Raw genomic sequence first — 20,201 nt, 5'->3', positions numbered from 1 at the left:
AAAATGTAAAACAAAGCAAATATGATGAAAATTCCCTATCTATTTAAAAATGCTATTAACACGAGGATTCAAATAATCAATGTTGATTGGGAGAGTGAAGTTCCACTTAAAAGGATATACTAAAATCCACTGAAGACTGATCCAAATTTGTAACTAGAGCTAAAAACACCACAGCATTCTTATTCAGCCTTTGTACTGCTAATAATTATAATAATAATAATAATAATAATAATAATAAAAAAATAGCAACAGTTTACTTTGGGAATAATTATGCTGAGGGAAAAAGCTACCCCCAAATCATTGCCCTCTGCTCAATTCCATAACTCTACAAGCCTGCTAGCCTAACTACTCTTAGAATATGGATTCATGAGATGAAAACAGGTTGGGTGCCTCAAGAAAGTTATTTAAGGGGTTGAAAAGGCAGTTTTTTATCTTAATGCATTCTATGCATTAGGATAAAAAGCCTTCATTGTGAAGCAGCCTCCCTAATACTTAAGGTCTCTCTGTCCAGCGATGTCCACGAGTGTGTCTCTCTCTCGTCTGAGATTCTCCTTCCTGAGCCTGAGACATAGCAGCATTGCCATTGGCTCCTGCTGCTGTCAATCAAAATCAGCTAGTCAATCAGGGGTGAGAAGGGGCAGGGCCGGGGCTCCGTATCTGAATGGACACAGGGAGCTGTGACTCAGCTCAGGTGACCCCATAGCAAGCTGCTTGCTGTGGGGGGCACTGAACAGGAGGGAGGGGCCAGGAGCACAGAAGAGGGTCCCATGAAAAGGAGAATCTGGGCTTCTCTGTGCAAATCCACTGCAACAAAGCAGGTAAGTATAACATGTTTGTTATTTTTATTGGAAATAAAAAAAACGTGACTTTACAATCACTTTAAGAAGTGGCTTTTTGGAACATCTGGGTGGAACAGTGACATAAATACAGGAAAGTTTGTTAAAGCGGATGTGCCACTAAAACAATATATTAAAAGCTAGCAGCTACAAATACTGCAGCTGCTGACTTTTAATATAAGGACACTTACCTGTCCTGGAGTCCAGCGGTGATCGCAGCAGAGGATGAGCCGATCGCTCGTCACCCTGCTGCTCCCCCCTCCATCCACGGTGAGGGAACCAGGAAGTGAAGCGCTGCGGCTTCACTGCCCGGTTCCCTACGGCGCATGCGCGAGTCGCGCTGCGCCCGCCGATTGGCTCACACGCTGTGTGCTGGGAGCCGAGTGTTCCCAGCACACAACGGGCGACAGACGGGATGTGACGGAATGCCCGTCTTTCGCCCGTAGCGTGTGGCCGGAAGTGGGTGCAAATACCTGTCTTTAGACAGGTGTCTGCACCCCCCTCCCCCCTGAAAGGTGTCAAATGTGACACCGGAGGGGGGGAGGGTTCCGATCAGCGGGACTCCACTTTAGGGTGGAGGACCGCTTTAAGTCTCTGATGGACAGCGAAAAATTGGATTCTGATCTGTTTTGATCAAACATGTTTTCACCAAAACATCTGGGGCACAGCTGGCTTTCAGAAACCACCTCATGTACAGTGAAAGCCTCTATAAGAAAAAACAATATGGAGTCTTCTCATTTGTATTACATGTGACACTGACAGCAAAACAGAAAACCCATACAACACCTACATTATATGCAAAGTACCTCAAAAGGATCAAATAAATGGCAAGTGATTGTAAAAAAAAAAAAAAAGAAAAAACACCATAAAAAGGCACTTACGGTCTTCAGGGTGGTTGCTGTTGAAGCGGGAGTATTTATTGCGCTCCAGTAGAGGTATACATTTCTCTATTGACACCCACATAAAGCTCTCTGGGCAAAGGAGTTCTGATGGCTTATACTGACCCTAGAAAGGAAAAAATGGAATGAGAAGAAAGCTCAAAAGGTTTCAAACCTGGGTTGCTTTTGATGTGCCAAAAGACTAATATGTAATAGTACATTATATACTCAACGCTGTATTAGTTGACCAGTTAGGTTTCATTTTTTTAGATCAAGTTTGCCAATCGCATTGCGTCAAGTAGGGATTACTGTGGAAGTCACAAAAATAAGAAACCAAACGCCAAATATTGTGGAGCATTTTTAAGTGCATATCCGTCAATAAAAATACAACCCCAACTCCAAAAATGTTGGGACGTTGTGTAAAAGCTACATAAAAACAGAATACAACGATTTGCAAATCTCACAACCCCGTATTTTATTCACAATAGAAAACATATCAAATGTTTAAACTGAAAAAATTTACTATATTTTAAGTGGTTATACCAGGGTTATGGCTTCAGCTGTCAGCCATAACCCGGGATATCAAAATTTTCAGCCTGCTCCAACAATTAAAGCCCCAAACACATGGGCCGAATGTCGGGCAGCAGTGGTCGGTTCAATAGAAACTGGCCAACATTTGGCCTGTGTGTTCCGCAGCCGGTCCAACAGAAGCTGGCCATTTAACCGACTTCAGTTGAAAGGGGAATGACTGAAAATGGTCTGCCACTGGCTCCCGATCAGCGCTCTTAGCCAATAGCTGAGAGCGCTGGCCAAAGTGTTCTGCCGGGGGGGGGGGGGGGTTCCCTGTCAGAACACAAGAGGAGGGGAGATTGCTGTACTATACCTATACATACAGTATATACACTCTCCTAACCACTTCAATACAGGACACTTATACCCCCTTCCTGCCCAGACCATTTTTCAGCTCTCTCACACTTTGAATGACAATTACTCAGTCAGGCAACACTGTACCCAAACAACATTTTATCATTTTTTTCACACAGGGCTTTATTTTGGTGGTATTTAATCACCACTGGGTTTTTTTTTGCATAATAAGTTAAAAAAAAGAGTGAACATTTTGAAAAAAACAAACACAAAAAACAAAAAAGCTTTTCTTTTGTAGTTTCTATTAAACATTTTGCAAGTAATTGGGCCACAATTTATACTGCTACATATCTTTGAGTCTACATGCTATGATGCAAATTATTAGAAACTGATCACACCTCATACACTGACGGCCTCATTTCTTGAGGCCCTGAAATGTCAGGACAGTAGAAATACCCCCCAAATGACCCCTTTTTAGAAAGTAGACAGTCCAAAGTATTTAGTAAGAGGCATGGTGAGTTTTTTGAAGTTGTAATTTTTTTCCACAACTCTTGGGAATATTAAAAAGAACATTTTTTTTTACACACAATTGTCATAACAAGCAAGATTTCTCACACACAGCATATGCATACTTTCAATTACACCCGAAAATACATTCTGCTCCTCCTCCCTCCTCCTGAGTATGGCAATACCACATTTGTGAGACTTATCACAGCCTGGCCACATAGAGAGACCCAACATGCAGGGAGCAAAATAAGGTATTCTAGGAGCATAAATTACACATCTAATTTTCTTCCTACCTATCACACTTTTGAAGGTCCTGGAGCACCAAGGCAGTGGAATTACCCACAAAATGACTCTACTATGGACACCACCGGTCACGTGGTAAAGAGACATTTTTTTGGCCCTTTACCCTCATCAGGGATGGGCTGTGTCCGAGACATGGCTCATCCCCGATTGCCACGCTGGCGAGACCAGGCGGACGTCATGTGAACACCACCCGGAGGAAGATGTTCCTGCTGGTATCATATTACTATGGCCCGGTATGGAAGTGGTTAAGAAGAACAATAGAGGTATCGCTTCGAAACCATTACTATGAAACCTCTAAATACATAGAATTAATTTGTGAGCCTGAAAAAGAGCTTTGGCAATAGCCTGAGTAGAGGTATCTTCTACTGGAAGTTTATCTACTATATACCCAATCATATTACTGATCTATTTCCAATTAACTAAATTAATTGCAAATGTTCTTCCAGCTCTTCCTTGTTAGTCCCACTTTGCAAGCTTTTTGTTGCTCTGCCCCAACTTTTTTTGAGATGCGTTGCTGCCAATTTCAAAATTACTTATTTTTTTCTTAAAACCTTACATTTTCTCAGTTTAAACATTTGATATGTTTTCTATTTTGAATAAAATATGAGTTTATGAGATTTGTAAATCATTGCATTCTATTTTTTGTTGATTTTACAAAGCGTCCCAAATTTCTGGGAATTGGGGTACTTGGTGCACTGTGTTTTTGTCCACAGAGCAATTGTATGCGTAGTTCACCTGTTTTTTACACTTGTTTTTAGCCGTGGCCTTATTAACTTCTATTAGGTTGCACATATTTGCCCCCATTTCTGAAAGTGCACCAAAGGTGCAGCATGCCCCCTCCCCCCTGGCACTGCATTCAGTGGTTCCTCTCACCAACTCTGGCATCACTATGGGACACAGTAGTGACACAGAAGCAGAGGCAGCTCTAGGCTTTGTGAGGCATTAGGCAAAACTTGGCATGGGGCCCCACTCACACCCATGATGAGAAAAATAATTCAAGGACAAGCGCCTCTTCCCTACAACCCTGGCCGGTGGTTGTGGGTGTCTGTGGGCAGGGGGCTTATCCGAATCTTGAAGTTCCCTTTAACAAGGTGGCCCCTAGATCCTGCTCTTTAATAACTAAGGGGCAGGGTCACCCAGTGATGTCACCTGCTGAACCCGCCCCCTTGTGACATCATTGACTGAGGGCATGCTGGGTCATTGACGTCACAAGGGTGGTGTCACCGATATTCACTGGTTGTTAGAGACGCTGGCGACCCTGCTCCTGAGTCAGGGCTCTTAACGCTGCCTGAGCACGGAAACGTTAAGGTCCCCTGTCCCTCAAAACTGGGGTAATGCACTGGTTAAGTTAGGCGTCTGAGAGGCCCCTGTGAGTGTGAGGCAACCGCCTAATTTTCCTAATTTAAGAGCCGCCTCTGTATAGAAGTTTCTGTCAGCAACCACTGATCTCAGTGCAGGACATGGGATAGCGACAATCCCAGATGTGCTGGTTTCTGAAGAATGACAATTTGAGCAGTTTTCAGCAGCACAGGCAGAGAGAGGAATATTTACCATCTTCTTTGCAGGGATACCTTTTAATTGCACTTTTTTATAGTGACAATTCGTTAAACTATGTATTATTGGATGTTTTTCCTAACAAGCATCCTAGGTTTACTGGTCCTTTAACCAGCAATGCTGAACAGGCAAAGACATAAAGAGATGTTTTTCTTGAATTTAAGCTTGGCTGACGCTTTCAGCTCAGTTTGTTTAAGATGGTGAGAGGGATATGTGCTCCCTTGTCAAGGAAAACGTAATAAAACTAAAAAACACAGCTTGTTTCCAGTTGGCACATGACAGTTTTCAGCTGAAAAGCCCAATCCGCTGTGCCATGAAGTTATGTGTACTCACCTGAGTGTCAGCTCCTAATTAGAAGTTATCTAACATTCCCCCTCCCCCCAGGAAGTAGCTGTTTTTTGTCTTGCTTATCAATATTTATCTGTGTAAGAAACACAGATAACATTTGCATGCCACCTACTAACCCGTTACATGGAAGTTAAGGATTTTTCTAGTTAATGGCCGGAAAAGACTAATTACAATTCCGATAGAGACTTATCACACATTGGATGTCTGCTTTCTCACTTGTAAAAATAGCTCATCCTTAAGGACACTATGCTGATGATCAAAAGGAATTAAAAAGAAATAGATAAGAGAAATTCCTTAATAATGTTTACATGTGCTCTAAATAAAACAGATACATCCCGGTCATGAACGTAAATGACTGCAAGGACACATTAATGAGTCAATGCAGTCCTAAAGCCAGTGTTCCGACCAAATGAGCAACCTAGCAGAATGTACATCCTGTGACATGGAATCATTGAGCTCCAAACTGCTCGCAACGTGTCATTTTTCTGGGACTCTCTCCTACTCATTGAAGACAGCCGCTGGGGAGATCATGTGACCAGACCACCCTCAGAGTAGGCAAGCATACACATCTTTCCTCTATATCACAGGTGTCAAACACAAGGCCCATGGGCCGAATCCGGCCCTTCAGGCTATTTCATGTGGCCCTCGCACCTCTCCAGCAGCTACAGGAGAGCTCCAGCCCTCCTCCAGACCCCTACTTTCTGTTTTCAATCAATGCATTCAGCTTCTTCTCAGCAGCAGCCAGGGCCGCCATCAGGGGGGTACAGGCAGTACACCTGTAAGGGGCCCGGAGGCCCACAGGGCCCCAGACAGCAACTCCCCCCTTTTTTTTTTTGTATAAAAAGAAAAAAAAATTTCAATATATTTCTATTTAATTTTTTATTAAAGGGCCAAATTATTATTATTTTTTTTTTAGATGTCCGGAGGTCCCCAGGGCCCTGGATGACAACCCCCCTTTTTTTATATAAAAAAAATATATTATAAAAAAAAGGGGGGGGGGTTTGCCATCTAGGTCCCTGGGGACCTCTGGGCCCTTTTAATAAAAAAAATAAAAAATAAACATTTATAAAAAATAAAAAAAGGGGGGTTGCCACCCGGGGCCCTGGGGACCTCTGGGCCCTTTAATATTAATTTTTTATATATATATATATATATATATATATATATATAATTATTATTAAAGGGCCCAGAGGTCCCCAGGGCCCCGGGTGGCAACCCCCCTTTTTTTATTTTTTATAAATGTTTATTTTTTTTAATAAAAAGGGCCCAGAGGTCCCCAGGGACCTGGATGGCAACCCCCCCCCCCTTTTTTTTATACATTTTTTTTTATTATTATTAAAGGGCTCAAAGGTTTCTTTTTTTATTATTATTATTAAAGGGCCCAGAGGTCCCGGATGGCAACCCCCCTTTTTTGTAATTTATTTTTATATATATAAAAAAAAAATGTATATATATATATATATATATATATATATATATATATATATATATATTATTAAAGGGCACAGAGGTCCCCAGGGCCCTGGATGGCTACCCCCCGTTTTTTATATATATATTTTTCTTTATTTCTTCTTTTTTTTTTCCTGATGGCTGCCCCTGGCAGCAGCATAATGAAAGGGGGTGCACTGTGATGTAAGGGAGAGTGGGGGACTCAACTTCTGATGGTGGGGCGGCTCTTGACATCTAATGTAAGGGGAGGGGTTGCAGTGGACATCTAATCTTACAGATACAACCGGCCCTTTTGAGATCATAATGCTGATGCGGCCCACAATGAAATGGAGTTTGACACCCCTGCTCTACATGGTAGGTAGTATAGGTCTTAGAATGGGTGTGTGAGCAGGTTTAAGTTTAGATAGGATTTGACTGGACCTCTACTTTAACTGTTAATCGGACATGTTATGAGCATACAAAAAGACATAAGCTGGCCATACACTAGTAGAATTGTATTTCTTTAATAAGGGTATTTATATAGCGCCAAAAATGTATGTAGCGCGTTACATATATATTGTACAGTCACATCAGTCCTTGCCCTTAAAGCAGAGTTCCACCCAGCATGGGGGAGCGGGTACCTAGTTTTGACAGGTACCCATCTCCTACTTTCGCTCGGACCGCCTAGGTGGCCCCTCCCTCCCTGCAATCTTCTGGGACATGTCACAGGTCCCAGAAGATTCAGGACATGCAGTGCGACTCGCAGTGCACACCTGGCTGTGAAGCCACGAGCTGTCACAGCTGGGTGCCCACGGTAGTGATGCCGGCGTCGTGGAGAGGTGGGGGAGAGAACCGAGGCTTCGGGTGGACGCATCGCTGGACCGTGGGACACTTTTTGTAGCTGCTGACTTTTAATAAACGCAGAAATGACTGGAACTCCGCATTAAGGAACTGACAATCTAAGGTCCCTATTTCACATTCATATAGAGTGAAGAACATTATTTGATCCCCTGCAGATTTTGTAAGTTTTCCCACTTACAAAGAAAGGTAGGGTCTTTAATTTTTAGACTGCAGCGATAAGAAAATTCAAAGGAGCAGGATGGAAATTTTTCACATCTTGTCATCAAGACACATCAGGAAATGAAAACATGATCTGTTGGGGCACCTTGAGGGCTAGGATGAGAAACACCGGTCTATCTACATGACTCAGATTCACTCCTTCACTTTGCAGTGCTCATTTAAAAAGGCTGCTGTTATAATGGGAATACAGACTGCCTAAGTAAGTTAACCACTTGCCCACCGCTGCCTGTACTTTTACGTCGGCAGAATGGCACGGCTGCGCAAAGTAATGAATATTTACGTCACTTTGAATTTCATGCAGTGCGGTCGGGCGCACGCCCCTGCCGCAAGCTCTGTGACTGTGCCCGCGGACTCAATGTCAACCAGCGTCTCGCGATCGTTTCACCGAGCTGCAGAACAGGGGGATGCCTGTGTAATCATGGCATCTCCCTGTTCTGCCTAATGACAGGACACTGATGGTCTACTTTTTTATTTACACCGATAGTCTGCACCCTGTATTCGGGAGCAGCGATCAATGTCGTGTCACAGTAAGCCCAGCCCCAACACAGTTAGAATCACTCCCTAGGACACACTTAACCCCTTCCTAGCCCCTAGTGGTTAACCTCTCCCCTGCCAGTCACATTTATACAGTAATCAGTGCATTTTTTATAGCACTGATCACTGTATAAATGTGAACGGTCCCAAAATAGCGTCAAAAGTGTCCGATGTGCCCGCCATAATGTCGCAGTCACGATAAAATTCACTGATGGCCGGCATTTCTAAAAGTAAAAAAAAATAATATTAATAAAAATTAGGGCTGTGGAAATTAACTATTAATTCATCGATTAATCTTAATTTTTTTTTATTGATCTAAATTATTTTGATCGATCTAAATTATTTTGATTGGTACTCACCTCTCCGCCGGCTTCCGGGTCTTCAGGGAGTTCCGGAGATCTGGTGCCTTCATATCTGCATGCCGGCGGGACCTTACTATCTGCCACACGCAAGGGCTGTTACACTTCCCTCTATCAACCTGGGATTCTACAACCATCCACTGGGAGTTGTGATAGTTCCCTTCATGGGACATCTACATGCAGACGGACTGATGTTAACTTCTCCTCATCTGGATTCAGCAGTGGCATCGTTGTACACATTTTTATACCAGTTTCATACTTAGCTACATGTTTTTAGGACTGTTTTTGTTACCGTTTGGTATTACTCGCACCATTTTTACAGTTTGAGTAGCTACATCGATTTCATCTCCAGTGCAATATTTATTTGGTTACCTACTTGAAGACTATAAAAGTTTTAATGCTATTCCCATCCAGTGCTGCCTTTGTATCCTGCTATCCATTTTTCCAGTGGTTGGTAGCTGCTTTGGGAATCAGCCTGCAAGGAGGAGATCAGCTAAAAGTAGGTGGATCTGTAAGTGCGTTATAATTAATCGAAATTAATCGATTAATCGATTAAAAAAATAAACGATTAATCGAACACAAAAATTTTGATCAGTAACAGCCCTAATAAAAATGCCATACAATTATCCCCTATTTTGTAGAAGCTATAACTTTTGCGCAAACCAATCAAACGCTTATTGTGAGTTTTTTTTACCAAAAATATGTAGAAGAATACATATCGACCTAAATTGAGGGAAACAAATTTTTTTATAGATTTTTTTAGGGGAAATTTATTATAGCAAAAAGTAAAAAATATTGCTTTATTATATTTTTGTTTATAGCGCAAAAAATAAAAACCGCAGAGGTGATCAAATACCACCAAAAGAAAGCTATATTTCTGGGGAAAAAAAGACATTTTGTTTGGGAGCCACGCCGCATGATCATGCAGTTGTCAGTTAAAGCGACGCAGTGGCAAATCATTTGGCCCGGTCATTTGGCAGCCAAATCCTCCTGAGCTGAAGTGGTTAAAAAAGACATTCTTATAAGATCATATGTAATAATTTAGAAGCACAAAAAAATGTCTATTTTCTTTAACAAGCACTTCTTGGAGAGATGAGTAGATCTTTGTATAAGTTGAATTTCATACACAGCTTGCAAACGTTAAGCCATGTATAGCAACTCCATGAGAGAGGACCGACATTGTTTTGCGAGGTGCCAATTTGCAACTACAGATGTTTAAAATGATGTTGCTGGATAATCTTATACAAAGGAGGACTCGAGTTCCAGGCCGGGGCGGCTAAGTTGACACAGGAAACCACCGTCAACTAATTTAGTTTGGTAACTGAAAAGCCTTTTTAAGTATTGCCATGTAGCCCAAATATTGGCACATATACAACAAGCCCCGGCACGACAACATCAGAAGCAGACAGCAGTGCTGACCCCCACCCCTTCCCCCACCCTGCCTTCTGGAGACATTTCAAAGTGAACACTGGATGGGATTTGTTGTAGGGTCTGAAAATGTTGTTTGTTCTGTCATATCCCATCTAGGAAAAGGCTGCAATGAGATCAGCTGGTAACAATGGGGAGATTTAACACAGTGGAGTCCGCACAACCTCGTACAGGGGTTAAACACACACTCTGCTCTTGCATTCACATCTGCAATCTGTTGCTGCAGAATAACTCCTGTTGATATTTTATTAAAAGAGTATTAAGGCAGCTTTGCTGTTTAAGAGAAGCCATGCTGCATAAACAAACCTTACCTTTAAATGCCATTAGTAGACAGAAACACCTCAGAGGGGAATATGTCTGGGGTCATGAGAGAGACACAGACTATTTAAAATTGATCTCATTTGATGAACCATTCAAAGTATGGAATGTGTACCAAATTCCTTTATTATCCCAGATGAATATCATAAGCTTGGCCATACATCACAGACCTTGTATACGAAAGGAAAAGTGTACTTGTCACCAGGGGCGGACTGACCATTGAGTCACTCGGGCACTGCCCGAGGGCCCCATGTCACTAGGGGGCCCCATCAGGTTTGCCAGGCTCAGTAAAACCAGGGACAGTATGTAAAAATCTATGTTTTTTTTTTTACATCTGTCCCTGATATGTCTGAAACCAACATGCTTCTGATGTGAAAATCCAGAGATTTTAGCTGCCCCGCCTCTGCACTGCCTCCTGGCGTGGTGGCCATCTGTAAGCCAAGGGGCCCCATGAGTGGTCAGTCCGCCCCTGCTTGTCACCTAAAGATTCTTCTCGTCAGTTGGTACACTTGCACTGCACAAATGATGATTGGAAGCCGCTTGGTTGCTAGAAGTATGGAGAGCTCTTTAACACCTGATTAAACTATTGATTTTACAGCTTTAGTGGTAATTCAGAATACTGCTGTGGAATGATCCTTTGCACCCACTTGAACAAAAATGTGGACCTTAAAGTGGAACTTTAGTCAGAAACTTAAAGTCCTGCTAGATCACTTCAGGCTGGCCTCTTTTTTCAAATATAGCTATGTAAAACTTTAAAAATAAATGCAGATTACCTAAGGTCTCCAAACTGCAGCCCTTTGCTTGCTTTTAACTGGCCTTTGGGGCACTATTCCTTCCACTGATACAAGACAATATTATGCCATCTGACACCAACAATGGGGCACCATTTCTCCCACTGACACCAATGAGGGATCATTTCTCCCACTGACACCAATAAGCACTATTCCTCCCTATTGCACCAAAGATAGGGCATTATTACTCCACCCAATACCAAATGTGGCGATGTTTACTCCCTCTGATGCCAGGGAAATTTACACTTACACTGCCCACAGTCTGGCCCTCCTAAAGTCTAAAGAACAATAAACCGGCCCTTTGTTTAGAAAGTTTGGAGACCCCTTTGCTAGACTGAGTCCCCCCCCCCCCCCAGAGAACTCACCGCTCTGATCTAGGTGCTGCACAGCACTGCCGTCCGCTCTCCCCATATGCCTTATATCCTGTGTGGCTGCGGTGTATTCCTGTGCCTGAGGTGTTCTGCACTGTTTGCGCCGTTCAGAAGGGACATTTTCACTGCTAGAGGCAAAAACGAAGCCAGGACTACAATAAAATGGCCGCCCCTATACAGCATTAAGACCAAGCGCAGCTACAAGAAAAGGGCGCCGGGTGATGCCAAAATGGCCGCCGAACGTTTTCCTGAGGGAAAAAGAAAAAAGGCTGTGAACACGCTGGGCCTTAGCGGGGAGGCCCCCCTATGGCACCAGACAACACCCCACATGGGGAGCGGACCCTGGACACCCCGCAGCCCAGGACACAGAGGCCCCCCCCCAGAGGACCCCCGGTCATTACACAGCAGGCCCAGCGACCACAGAGCATGGAGAGGAGGGAAAGGACAGGGAGAGAAGAAAGGAGGGTGAGAGACCCCCTAGTTGACCTCCCAGGAATGCCCAACTGTTCCAACCCGCCAAAACAGGTGGTACTTACCCATCCTGCGAGGACTGCTGGACGCATTACGGACAGACCCACTACCCGAGCTGTACAGGGGTAGCTGTCGGCCTCTGCACACTGTGACACGGACAGTAGTAGCTTGGTCATATGTGTGCCCCGAAGCATATAGCTCGCCGGCCACCCCTGGAGCAACGGGGCATGTCGTGGCCGACCCAGTGCGTAGCTAAAGGCCTGCTCATGCTCGATGGCCGGACTGGGGAGACTACATTGATCTAGGACATCCAGCCTGTCGCCAGTTTATAGTAGATCTCAGGATCCAAGTAGAAAAAAAATAGAAAAAAATAAAAAATCACTCGGACCATGGGTCTCCAGGGAGCCAGGTCCTTCTCCTATGCTAGGCAGAAAAAAACCGAGCTGCTGCATGCAGGGAGAGGGGTTGTACCCAGAGGGACTGCCTCCTGGGCGGTACTGTACAGTTTTAAAGTTGTATTAACACATTAACATGTTTCTGCCTAGTCCTCTCCTGATAGAAGGCTAATACCCTATTGTCATGGGCTGTGTCCGTCCATAAACACAAGAGAAAACAAGTTTTGCCTTTAGTTCTACTTTAAACTCTTTAAGAGTAACAGTGTGGAAAGAATCAATAAAATTGATACTGCTCATAAATGTCTAGGGAATACAGTATCGTGCAAAAGTTTCAGGTAGGTAAAAAAAAAATGCAGAGAATTAAGAATGCTCTCAGAAATAGAAGTGTTAATAGTTTATTTTTATCAATTAACAAGATTGAAATTAAATGAATACAAGATAAATCCAAATTAAATCAATATTTGGTGTGACCACCCTTTGTCTCCAAAACGGCATAAATTCTTCTAGGTACACTTGTACACAGTCTTTGAAGGAACTCGGCAGGCAAGTTGTTCCAAACATCTTGGAGAATTAACCACACATAATCTGTAGATGTAGGATGCCTCAGATCCTTCTGTCTCTTCATGTAACCCTAGTAAGACTCGATGTTGAGATTAGGGCTCTGTGGGGACCAAAGCATTACTTCCAGGACTCTATTGTCCTTCTGCAGAATACATTTGCAGCCAATTACACGCCTCCCTGATGGTATGGCATGATGAATAAGTATCTGCTTGGATTTCTCTGTATTAAGGACAGCATTGATCCTGACCAAATCTCCAACTCCATTTGCAGAAATGTGGCCTCAAACTTACAAGGAACCTGCACAATGCTTTATGGTTGCCTGCAGACATTCATTATTGTACTGTTCTCCAGCTCGTCGATGAAAAAAATGCCTCCTACTGCAGCCAAATATTTCAAACTTTGACTCATCAGTCCAGAGCACCTGCTGCATAGTTGAGTTGCTTAGCCTTGTTTCCATGTCGGAGGTATGTCTTTGTTGGCTAAAATTTGGACAAAAACGGCATGAAATAAGCATGATGTGTCTTTCACAGCGTTGGACAGCTAATCATAGGTGTCCACAATTCTGAGAAAAACAGGCAGATACTTATCCATCACACCATACCATCAGTGAGGTGTGTGATTGGTCCCACATTTAATCTGCTTCATCATGCATGGAAAAAACTACTTGCCAAGTTCCTTCAAAAACTGGGTGCAAGTGTATCTAGAAGAACTGATGCTAGTTTGAAGCCAATGGGTAGTCACAACAAATATTGATTCAATATCGATTTTTCTTCTGTTCGCTCAATTTGCATTTTGTAAAGTTGATAAAAATAAACAATTAAAATAAATATTTTTGAAAGCATTCTTACTTTACAGCATTTCTTCACACCAGCCTAAAACTTTTGCACAATAGTGTATATGTCCAGCTTGGGTGTCAATCTGATGTCAAATGGCAGCAGCAGACAGCTCTGGTCAACATATGGAGAGGAAAATAGCCACTATTCCTGTTAGAATAAATGCTTGTCTCCGCCTTTGTAAGCCAGCAACAGAGGTGAGTGGCGGAAGTTGCCTCCTTTCAATTCCAAAGCATAAACATACATGGTCAGCTTAATTAAAGTGGTTGAAAAGTCAGAAGTATTTTTTTTTCCTTAATGCAGTCTATGCATCAGGATAAAAAGCATCCCTAATACATACCTGAGCCTCTCTCTATCCAGCGATGTTGCAAGAGTGTCTCAGCGGCCTGAGACTTTGCCTCTTCATTGGCTGAGACGGCAGTGCAGTGCCATTAGCTCCTGCTGCCATCAATAAAATTCAGTGAGCCAATGAGGAAAGCCACGGAGTGGGGCCGGGTCGCGGCTCCATGTCTAAACGGACACAGGGAGCTGTGACTCAGTTCGGGTGCCCCCATAGCAAGCTGCTTGCTGTGGGGGCACTAAACAGGAGTGAGGGGCCAGGAGCACCAAAGAGGGAACTGGGAAGAGGAGGATCTCTGTACAAAAACCAACTGCATAGAGCAGGTAAATATGATGTTTGTTACTTTAAAAAAAAAACAAAAATCCAAAAAAAACACTTGCCGACCGCCCATAACCAAAAAGCAGGTGCAGGGCAGTCGGATAGCTCCAAGAGAGCGTACTATAATGTCCCCCCAGAATCACGCAGGGAATATCTGTGACCGCCATATCACGGTATAGGGTCGATGGCAGCGCCCCTTTACCACGTGACCGCTCTGTCAAATGACGAAGCGATCAGTTAACAAGCCGGCGCATGCCCAGTTCATCGCTCCCCTCTCTATACCAATTGGTACAGTGTGAGAGGAAAGGGGGAAGAGATCGGGTTCAGCAGCACTGTGGGCTGGATCTGTAGTGCCCACAGCGCTGCTTTGTGCCCATTCCAGCCACATCCATCCATACTCAGCCATTCCAATCCATGCTTGGCCATCCCCACCCATGCTCAGCCATCTCCATCCAAGGCTCATCCATCCACATCTAAGGCTCATCCATCCACATTCATCACATTCATGGCTCATCCATCCCCATCCACGGCTCATTTATGCCTCATTCATGCCACATCCGTTCACATCTGTGCCACATCCATGCCACTACAGTGCCTCACAAAAGTGTAATAGATCGTCAAATTGGATTTAAAATGTATGCCCCTTGAATAAGGATGAGCTCTGGCGTGTTTGCATAGTACACGTGCAGAGCCCGCCAGGAAGGCTGCACGGTGCTGCCCTAATCACAGCCAGGGAGACATTTCCCGATCTCGGGACAATGTCTCCCTGGCTGTGATTAGCGCAGCGCCGTGCAGACTTCCTGGTGGGCTCTGCACGTGTACCATGCGAACACGCCAGAGCTCATCCTTACCCTTGAACACCTTATGGTGGTCCCTGCATGTTGAGTATCTCTATGTGGCCAGGCTGTGGTCCCACACATGTGATATCGCCATACTCAGAAGGAGGAGTAGAATGTGTTTTGGGGTTTAATTTGTGGTATGCATATGCTGTGTGTGGGAAATAACCTGATAATGTGACAATTTTGTGAAAAATAAATAAATCTTAATTTTACAAATAATTGTGGGAAAAATACAACTTAAAAAAACTCTACTATGCCTCTTACTAAATACTTTGAAATGTCTACTTTCCAAAAAGAAGTCATTTGGGGGATATTTGTACTTGGCTTGTTAGTGTCTCAAGAAATGAGATAGGCCATCAGTGCATCAGTTGTGATTAAATTTTAATTATTGGAACCATAGGTTTTTAAACTTTCAAAGACCAAATAATATATACAGATTTAGGTTATTTTTACCAAAGATATGTAGCAGTATAAATTTTGGCTAAAATTTATGAAGAAAAATTACTAATTTGCAAAATTCTATAAAAGAGACAAAGAAATTTGCTCTTTAATTTATAGCGCAAAAAATAAAAAAGCCAGCAGTGATTGAATACCTCCAAAGAAAATATCTATTTGTGTTAAAAAAAAAAGGCCAAAAATTTCATATGGGTCCAATGTTGCATGACTGAGTAATTGTCATTCAAAATGTAAGAGCACTGAGAGCTGGAAATTGGCCTGGGCAGGAAGGGGGTTTAAGTGCCCAGTGGGTTAAGTATGCATGCTCATGGAGCTACATACAAACAAGGCACCCTCTGTTTAGCTTCTTTTTTTTTTTTTTTTAGGATAACAGTGAGCACAGCAAAATGCACTAACCCATACCAACTAATTAGGGGTTATTTGGTCATTTACACTGAGCCGACTGCAGTACGCCAATTCATTTACTATTCGTTACACCATTTTGAGTGTCATCATTAGGACTCTGTGTCAATAAACATGCGCAATAATGTTATGTCAAAAGATGGAAAAGAAATTATTTTCTCATCTGAGCAAATTCTCATCTGAAAAATAAAAAACACCACATAACTTTTTTATGGCTGGCACATAAGCTGTGTTTTCATCAAATAGTTTCATACTTATACTGTACTGGTGCCATCAGAAGCTGTGTGAGGTTTTAAAACTTGGCCAACACACGCAGGCGGTCAGGAAAACCAATTTTCGTGTATGGTTTTCTACTCAAGTTCTATGCGACATGGTTATACAAAGTGGCTCCAGCTTTAATTTATTGCAAAGGGCAAAGACTTAGCAGGTAATTTCTGTTAATAAGGGGCACAAAGTCTACAGAGCTCTTGATCGTAACTAAAATCCATGGTACAAAGCCCAGAAAACAATTGTTTATTCGTAACGGTCCAATGAAAATCAATAAAAGTGGCCTCTGGGACACGTATACCAATTTGAATAATGGCAGCAATAACAAATGGGGTGTGGCATGGAATGGGAACCTCTGGTTGGCGGCTAACCAAGGTCCTGCAGGGCAATGTGCGCCAGCCCAGCTCTTGTTCAGAATTCTTGGTATGCAGCAATACCTCACCCTCTGTAAAAACAAACCAAATCTTTGAATTCTCAAAATCCCAGCAGGCTTGCATGCTCAAGACTACAAACCCAGCATGAGACACACAGGCATCTAGAAAATGAGAAGTAGCACACAGCAACTTTAAAGGGGAATTAAAGTCCTGCATACCAATCATTACGCAAGTGACTTGGGTAGGCTTCATAGGCACAGGATCATTGTCACTTCAAAAAAAGGAATGACCCTGTAAGGACTAGATATTGTGCTCAGTGAAATATGCAATTAGACAGAGACATATGAGATGTGGAGGTTCCCGAGGCCAACAAAGGAGCTTAAAAAATATTCCCTACTCTTTTTGTAAATATGACTATATTGGAGCTGGATTGCACATTTCAGATAATCATTTCAATACAGCTAAGCAAACAACACCAAACTATGTGACATCATCGCCCTAAATGAACTCATGTCGGCATAAAAAAATTAATAAAAAAAATACAATTTGTAGGCCCCCTCCTCAGCAGAGTTGGGGGGTCTTAGCATGTTACATTCCATAATAACATACCATAAATGATACCGTCCAGCTCTTAGTAGGGTACACATTCATAACACTAGCTGTAGAAGGGTGCTAAACTCTAGTGTGCCTAAAACAGTCATGAGAGCAGATACATTCTAGCAACGGTCTTGCACACCTATAGCTCTGTATTCAGAGGTAAACAAAAAAAAAAAAAAAAAAATGGAACAATTCTTGCTGTGGAAATTTCCAAAAGTTCAAGTTGGGTAACTATCATCATGAGTTGTCAGATGTGTAGTTCTTAATTTAACGTACACATACAGCATACTTTCTGTAGCATTTTAGTGCAAATTTGTAGTCTGGAGAGTGTGCATGTACATGAGTGTAGGCCCTCTGCCATAACCAGGATGTCAATAAAGCTATAGTGTGGTGAATTTCTGACCTGAATTAAAAGAAATCTATAGTAAGAGAAGTACAGATACTTCAATCCTAAAAAAAATAAAAATCTGTCCCACCTTCTCCTTTATGTCTTCCCCCTTCCTATTACCTTCTATTTTCTAATTCAGGTCTCCTTCCCATCTTTTTCTCTCATATAGATCCTCTACCCAAGAGCAGGTGGTGAACCTCACTAACTTTCCCCATTTAGACTTATATTAATGGCCCCAACACAAGAGATAAACTCCCCACCCATCTTTTTTTTTTTGGAGGTAATCTTAATACAACATACCTTACTCGCCATTACTAGGGTCTGGACATTTTACATTCTCTATATCCGGGTTGACCAGTATGCAAAATAAGTATTCAAATTAAAGTACTGCTACCACTGATTCACAATACAGCCAGGCAACATTTTTAGAAAGGTAACATTGCACTATAAAGTAGAGAACTCATCCAACCCATTCTGCTGCATACAGAAAAGATGAGTGAGAAGGCAAAACACATTTCATTTTGGGCCAGATCCCACTATATGCGGTGACAGACGTTTTACCGCAATTGTTTCCTATGTGTCCCAGTCACACTGCAATGCAGTCTAGCGCTGCCCAACATTTCAGCTAATGAAGTGTATGTTTTGTACACGTCAAATAAAGCTGGTACATCATGGCTGTTGCAGATCAAACAGAAGCAGCTTCATTGGCTGTAAAATATAGGAGGGTTTAATTCTACATCAAGGCCATCAGAAGATCGGCCTCTACAAATTTGGCAGTGCCTATAAATGGAGAGCAACTGAGCATGTGCAGAGCAGGATGAGACAGTGTATTACTGGATTTTAATAAGTATAGGCACTTATTTTTAATGTTTTACATAGCTATGCCTGCAAAAAGGGACAGCCACGTGAAGAACCGGACTGCATGGTACTACTGTACATACGAGATCAGGCGCAGGCAAATTACTGCGTTTGCGACAAGCGTTTTGGGTGTCATTGGATTAACATTGACACACACTGCAAATGGCAACTGCAGTAGGTTTTGAATGCAGTGTGGGAAACGCGCACGGAACGCAGGTTTCCCACACTGTGTTCTAGTGTGATGTGGTCCTAAAAAGGTAAATAGGCCTTGAATGTGGATACAGAGAGCTTGCCACGAATTATACAAGTGAGGTACAAAGCTGGTGGGCTGAATATAAACTGATCAAAAACACCTGAGACAGTATAGACCAGATTACTAAAAGGGACAGTACATCATATTTTGTGAATAATGTCGTTTTCTTGCTATGGAAAATATAAAAATCAACACTCACAGTGGTACTTCTGGGTAAAATGGTGCTTCCTACCAACATGGGCCATATAAATAAAAAAAGATTTATAGTTTGTTACAATTTGAATTATAACGGTTCTAGGATAATTACCCTGTTCATTAGTTGCAACATGGTTGATTACATCTCTTACGTTATCGCATTTATTGTTTGAATTATATATTCAGTAAACCGGGAGACCACGTCACATGCAATCTGCTTACCTTGTACCTCATTTTAGGACACGAGTAGATATAGAACCCCATGTAGTAGTAGCTCAGGTCAGCAGTCTTCCCATGTAATTCCCGGGTGAAAGATATTTCTCTGTTGGCAGAATAAAAACCACATAGGACAGTCCTTCAATACAGTTGCACATCGCAGTAAAACACAGCTTAAAATATCTATGGAAATTGTAGATTCTTTCATGTTTCCTAGAGCCTGCAATAAACTCCCATTTCACAGCACATTGATACAAATAACCTAGATACTCTCCCAACAGCTAAAGTTGACTGGTTACTTTAACCCAACAGAACAAACATTCATGAGAGGACCCAAAGGGATTCTCCTAATTTGAAGGAATTTAATCTTGCTTCCTTTTTTGGCCATGGGACAGGAAATTAGGGTAAATCTCCCCAATGGGACATAGAGGTAAAAACAACTGACAGGGGTTACTCTATCTAAAATGAAAATACAAGTATAGTTCTACTTTAAAGTGATTGTAAAGTCTTGTTTAAAAAAAATAACAAACATGTTAATATTACCTGCTCTGTGAAGTTGTATTGCACAGGGCAGCCTGCATTCTCCTTTCCTCGGGTCCCTGTTCACTGCTCTTGGCCCCTCCCTCCTATCGAGTGCCCCCACTGAAAGCAGCTTGCTATGCAGGCACCCAAGCCAAGCTGCAGCTCTGTGTGTCCATTCAGAAACGGAGCTGCCGTTCGGCCCACCTCCTCTCTCTCTCCCAATTGGCTAACTGACTGACAGCTGCGGGAGCCAATGGCGCCACTGTTGTGTCTCAGACAATCAGGCGGAAGAGTCAAGGATGGCCGAGGGACTCGTG

The 20,201-nt window shown here is 42.6% G+C and overlaps 1 protein-coding gene across 4 annotated transcripts in view; it reads right to left on the bottom strand.

Annotated features, from left to right (window-relative positions):
• Positions 1–20,201, bottom strand: part of ATE1 (arginyltransferase 1) — a 117,027-nt gene that overhangs the window by 3,736 nt on the left and 93,090 nt on the right. For all 4 annotated transcript variants that reach the window (XM_040361955.1, XM_040361953.1, XM_040361954.1 and 1 more), the window contains 2 exons: positions 19,369–19,468; positions 1,718–1,841 (listed from right to left, as the gene is read on the bottom strand). In XM_040361955.1, the coding sequence (XP_040217889.1) occupies positions 1,718–1,841; positions 19,369–19,468 (224 nt within the window). The remainder of the gene's footprint in view (positions 1–1,717; positions 1,842–19,368; positions 19,469–20,201) is intronic.

Source organism: Rana temporaria, chromosome 8, assembly GCF_905171775.1.
Source record: "Rana temporaria chromosome 8, aRanTem1.1, whole genome shotgun sequence".
NCBI classification, from domain to species: Eukaryota; Metazoa; Chordata; class Amphibia; order Anura; family Ranidae; genus Rana; species Rana temporaria.
This window is presented reverse-complemented; position numbering and strand designations above follow the sequence as displayed.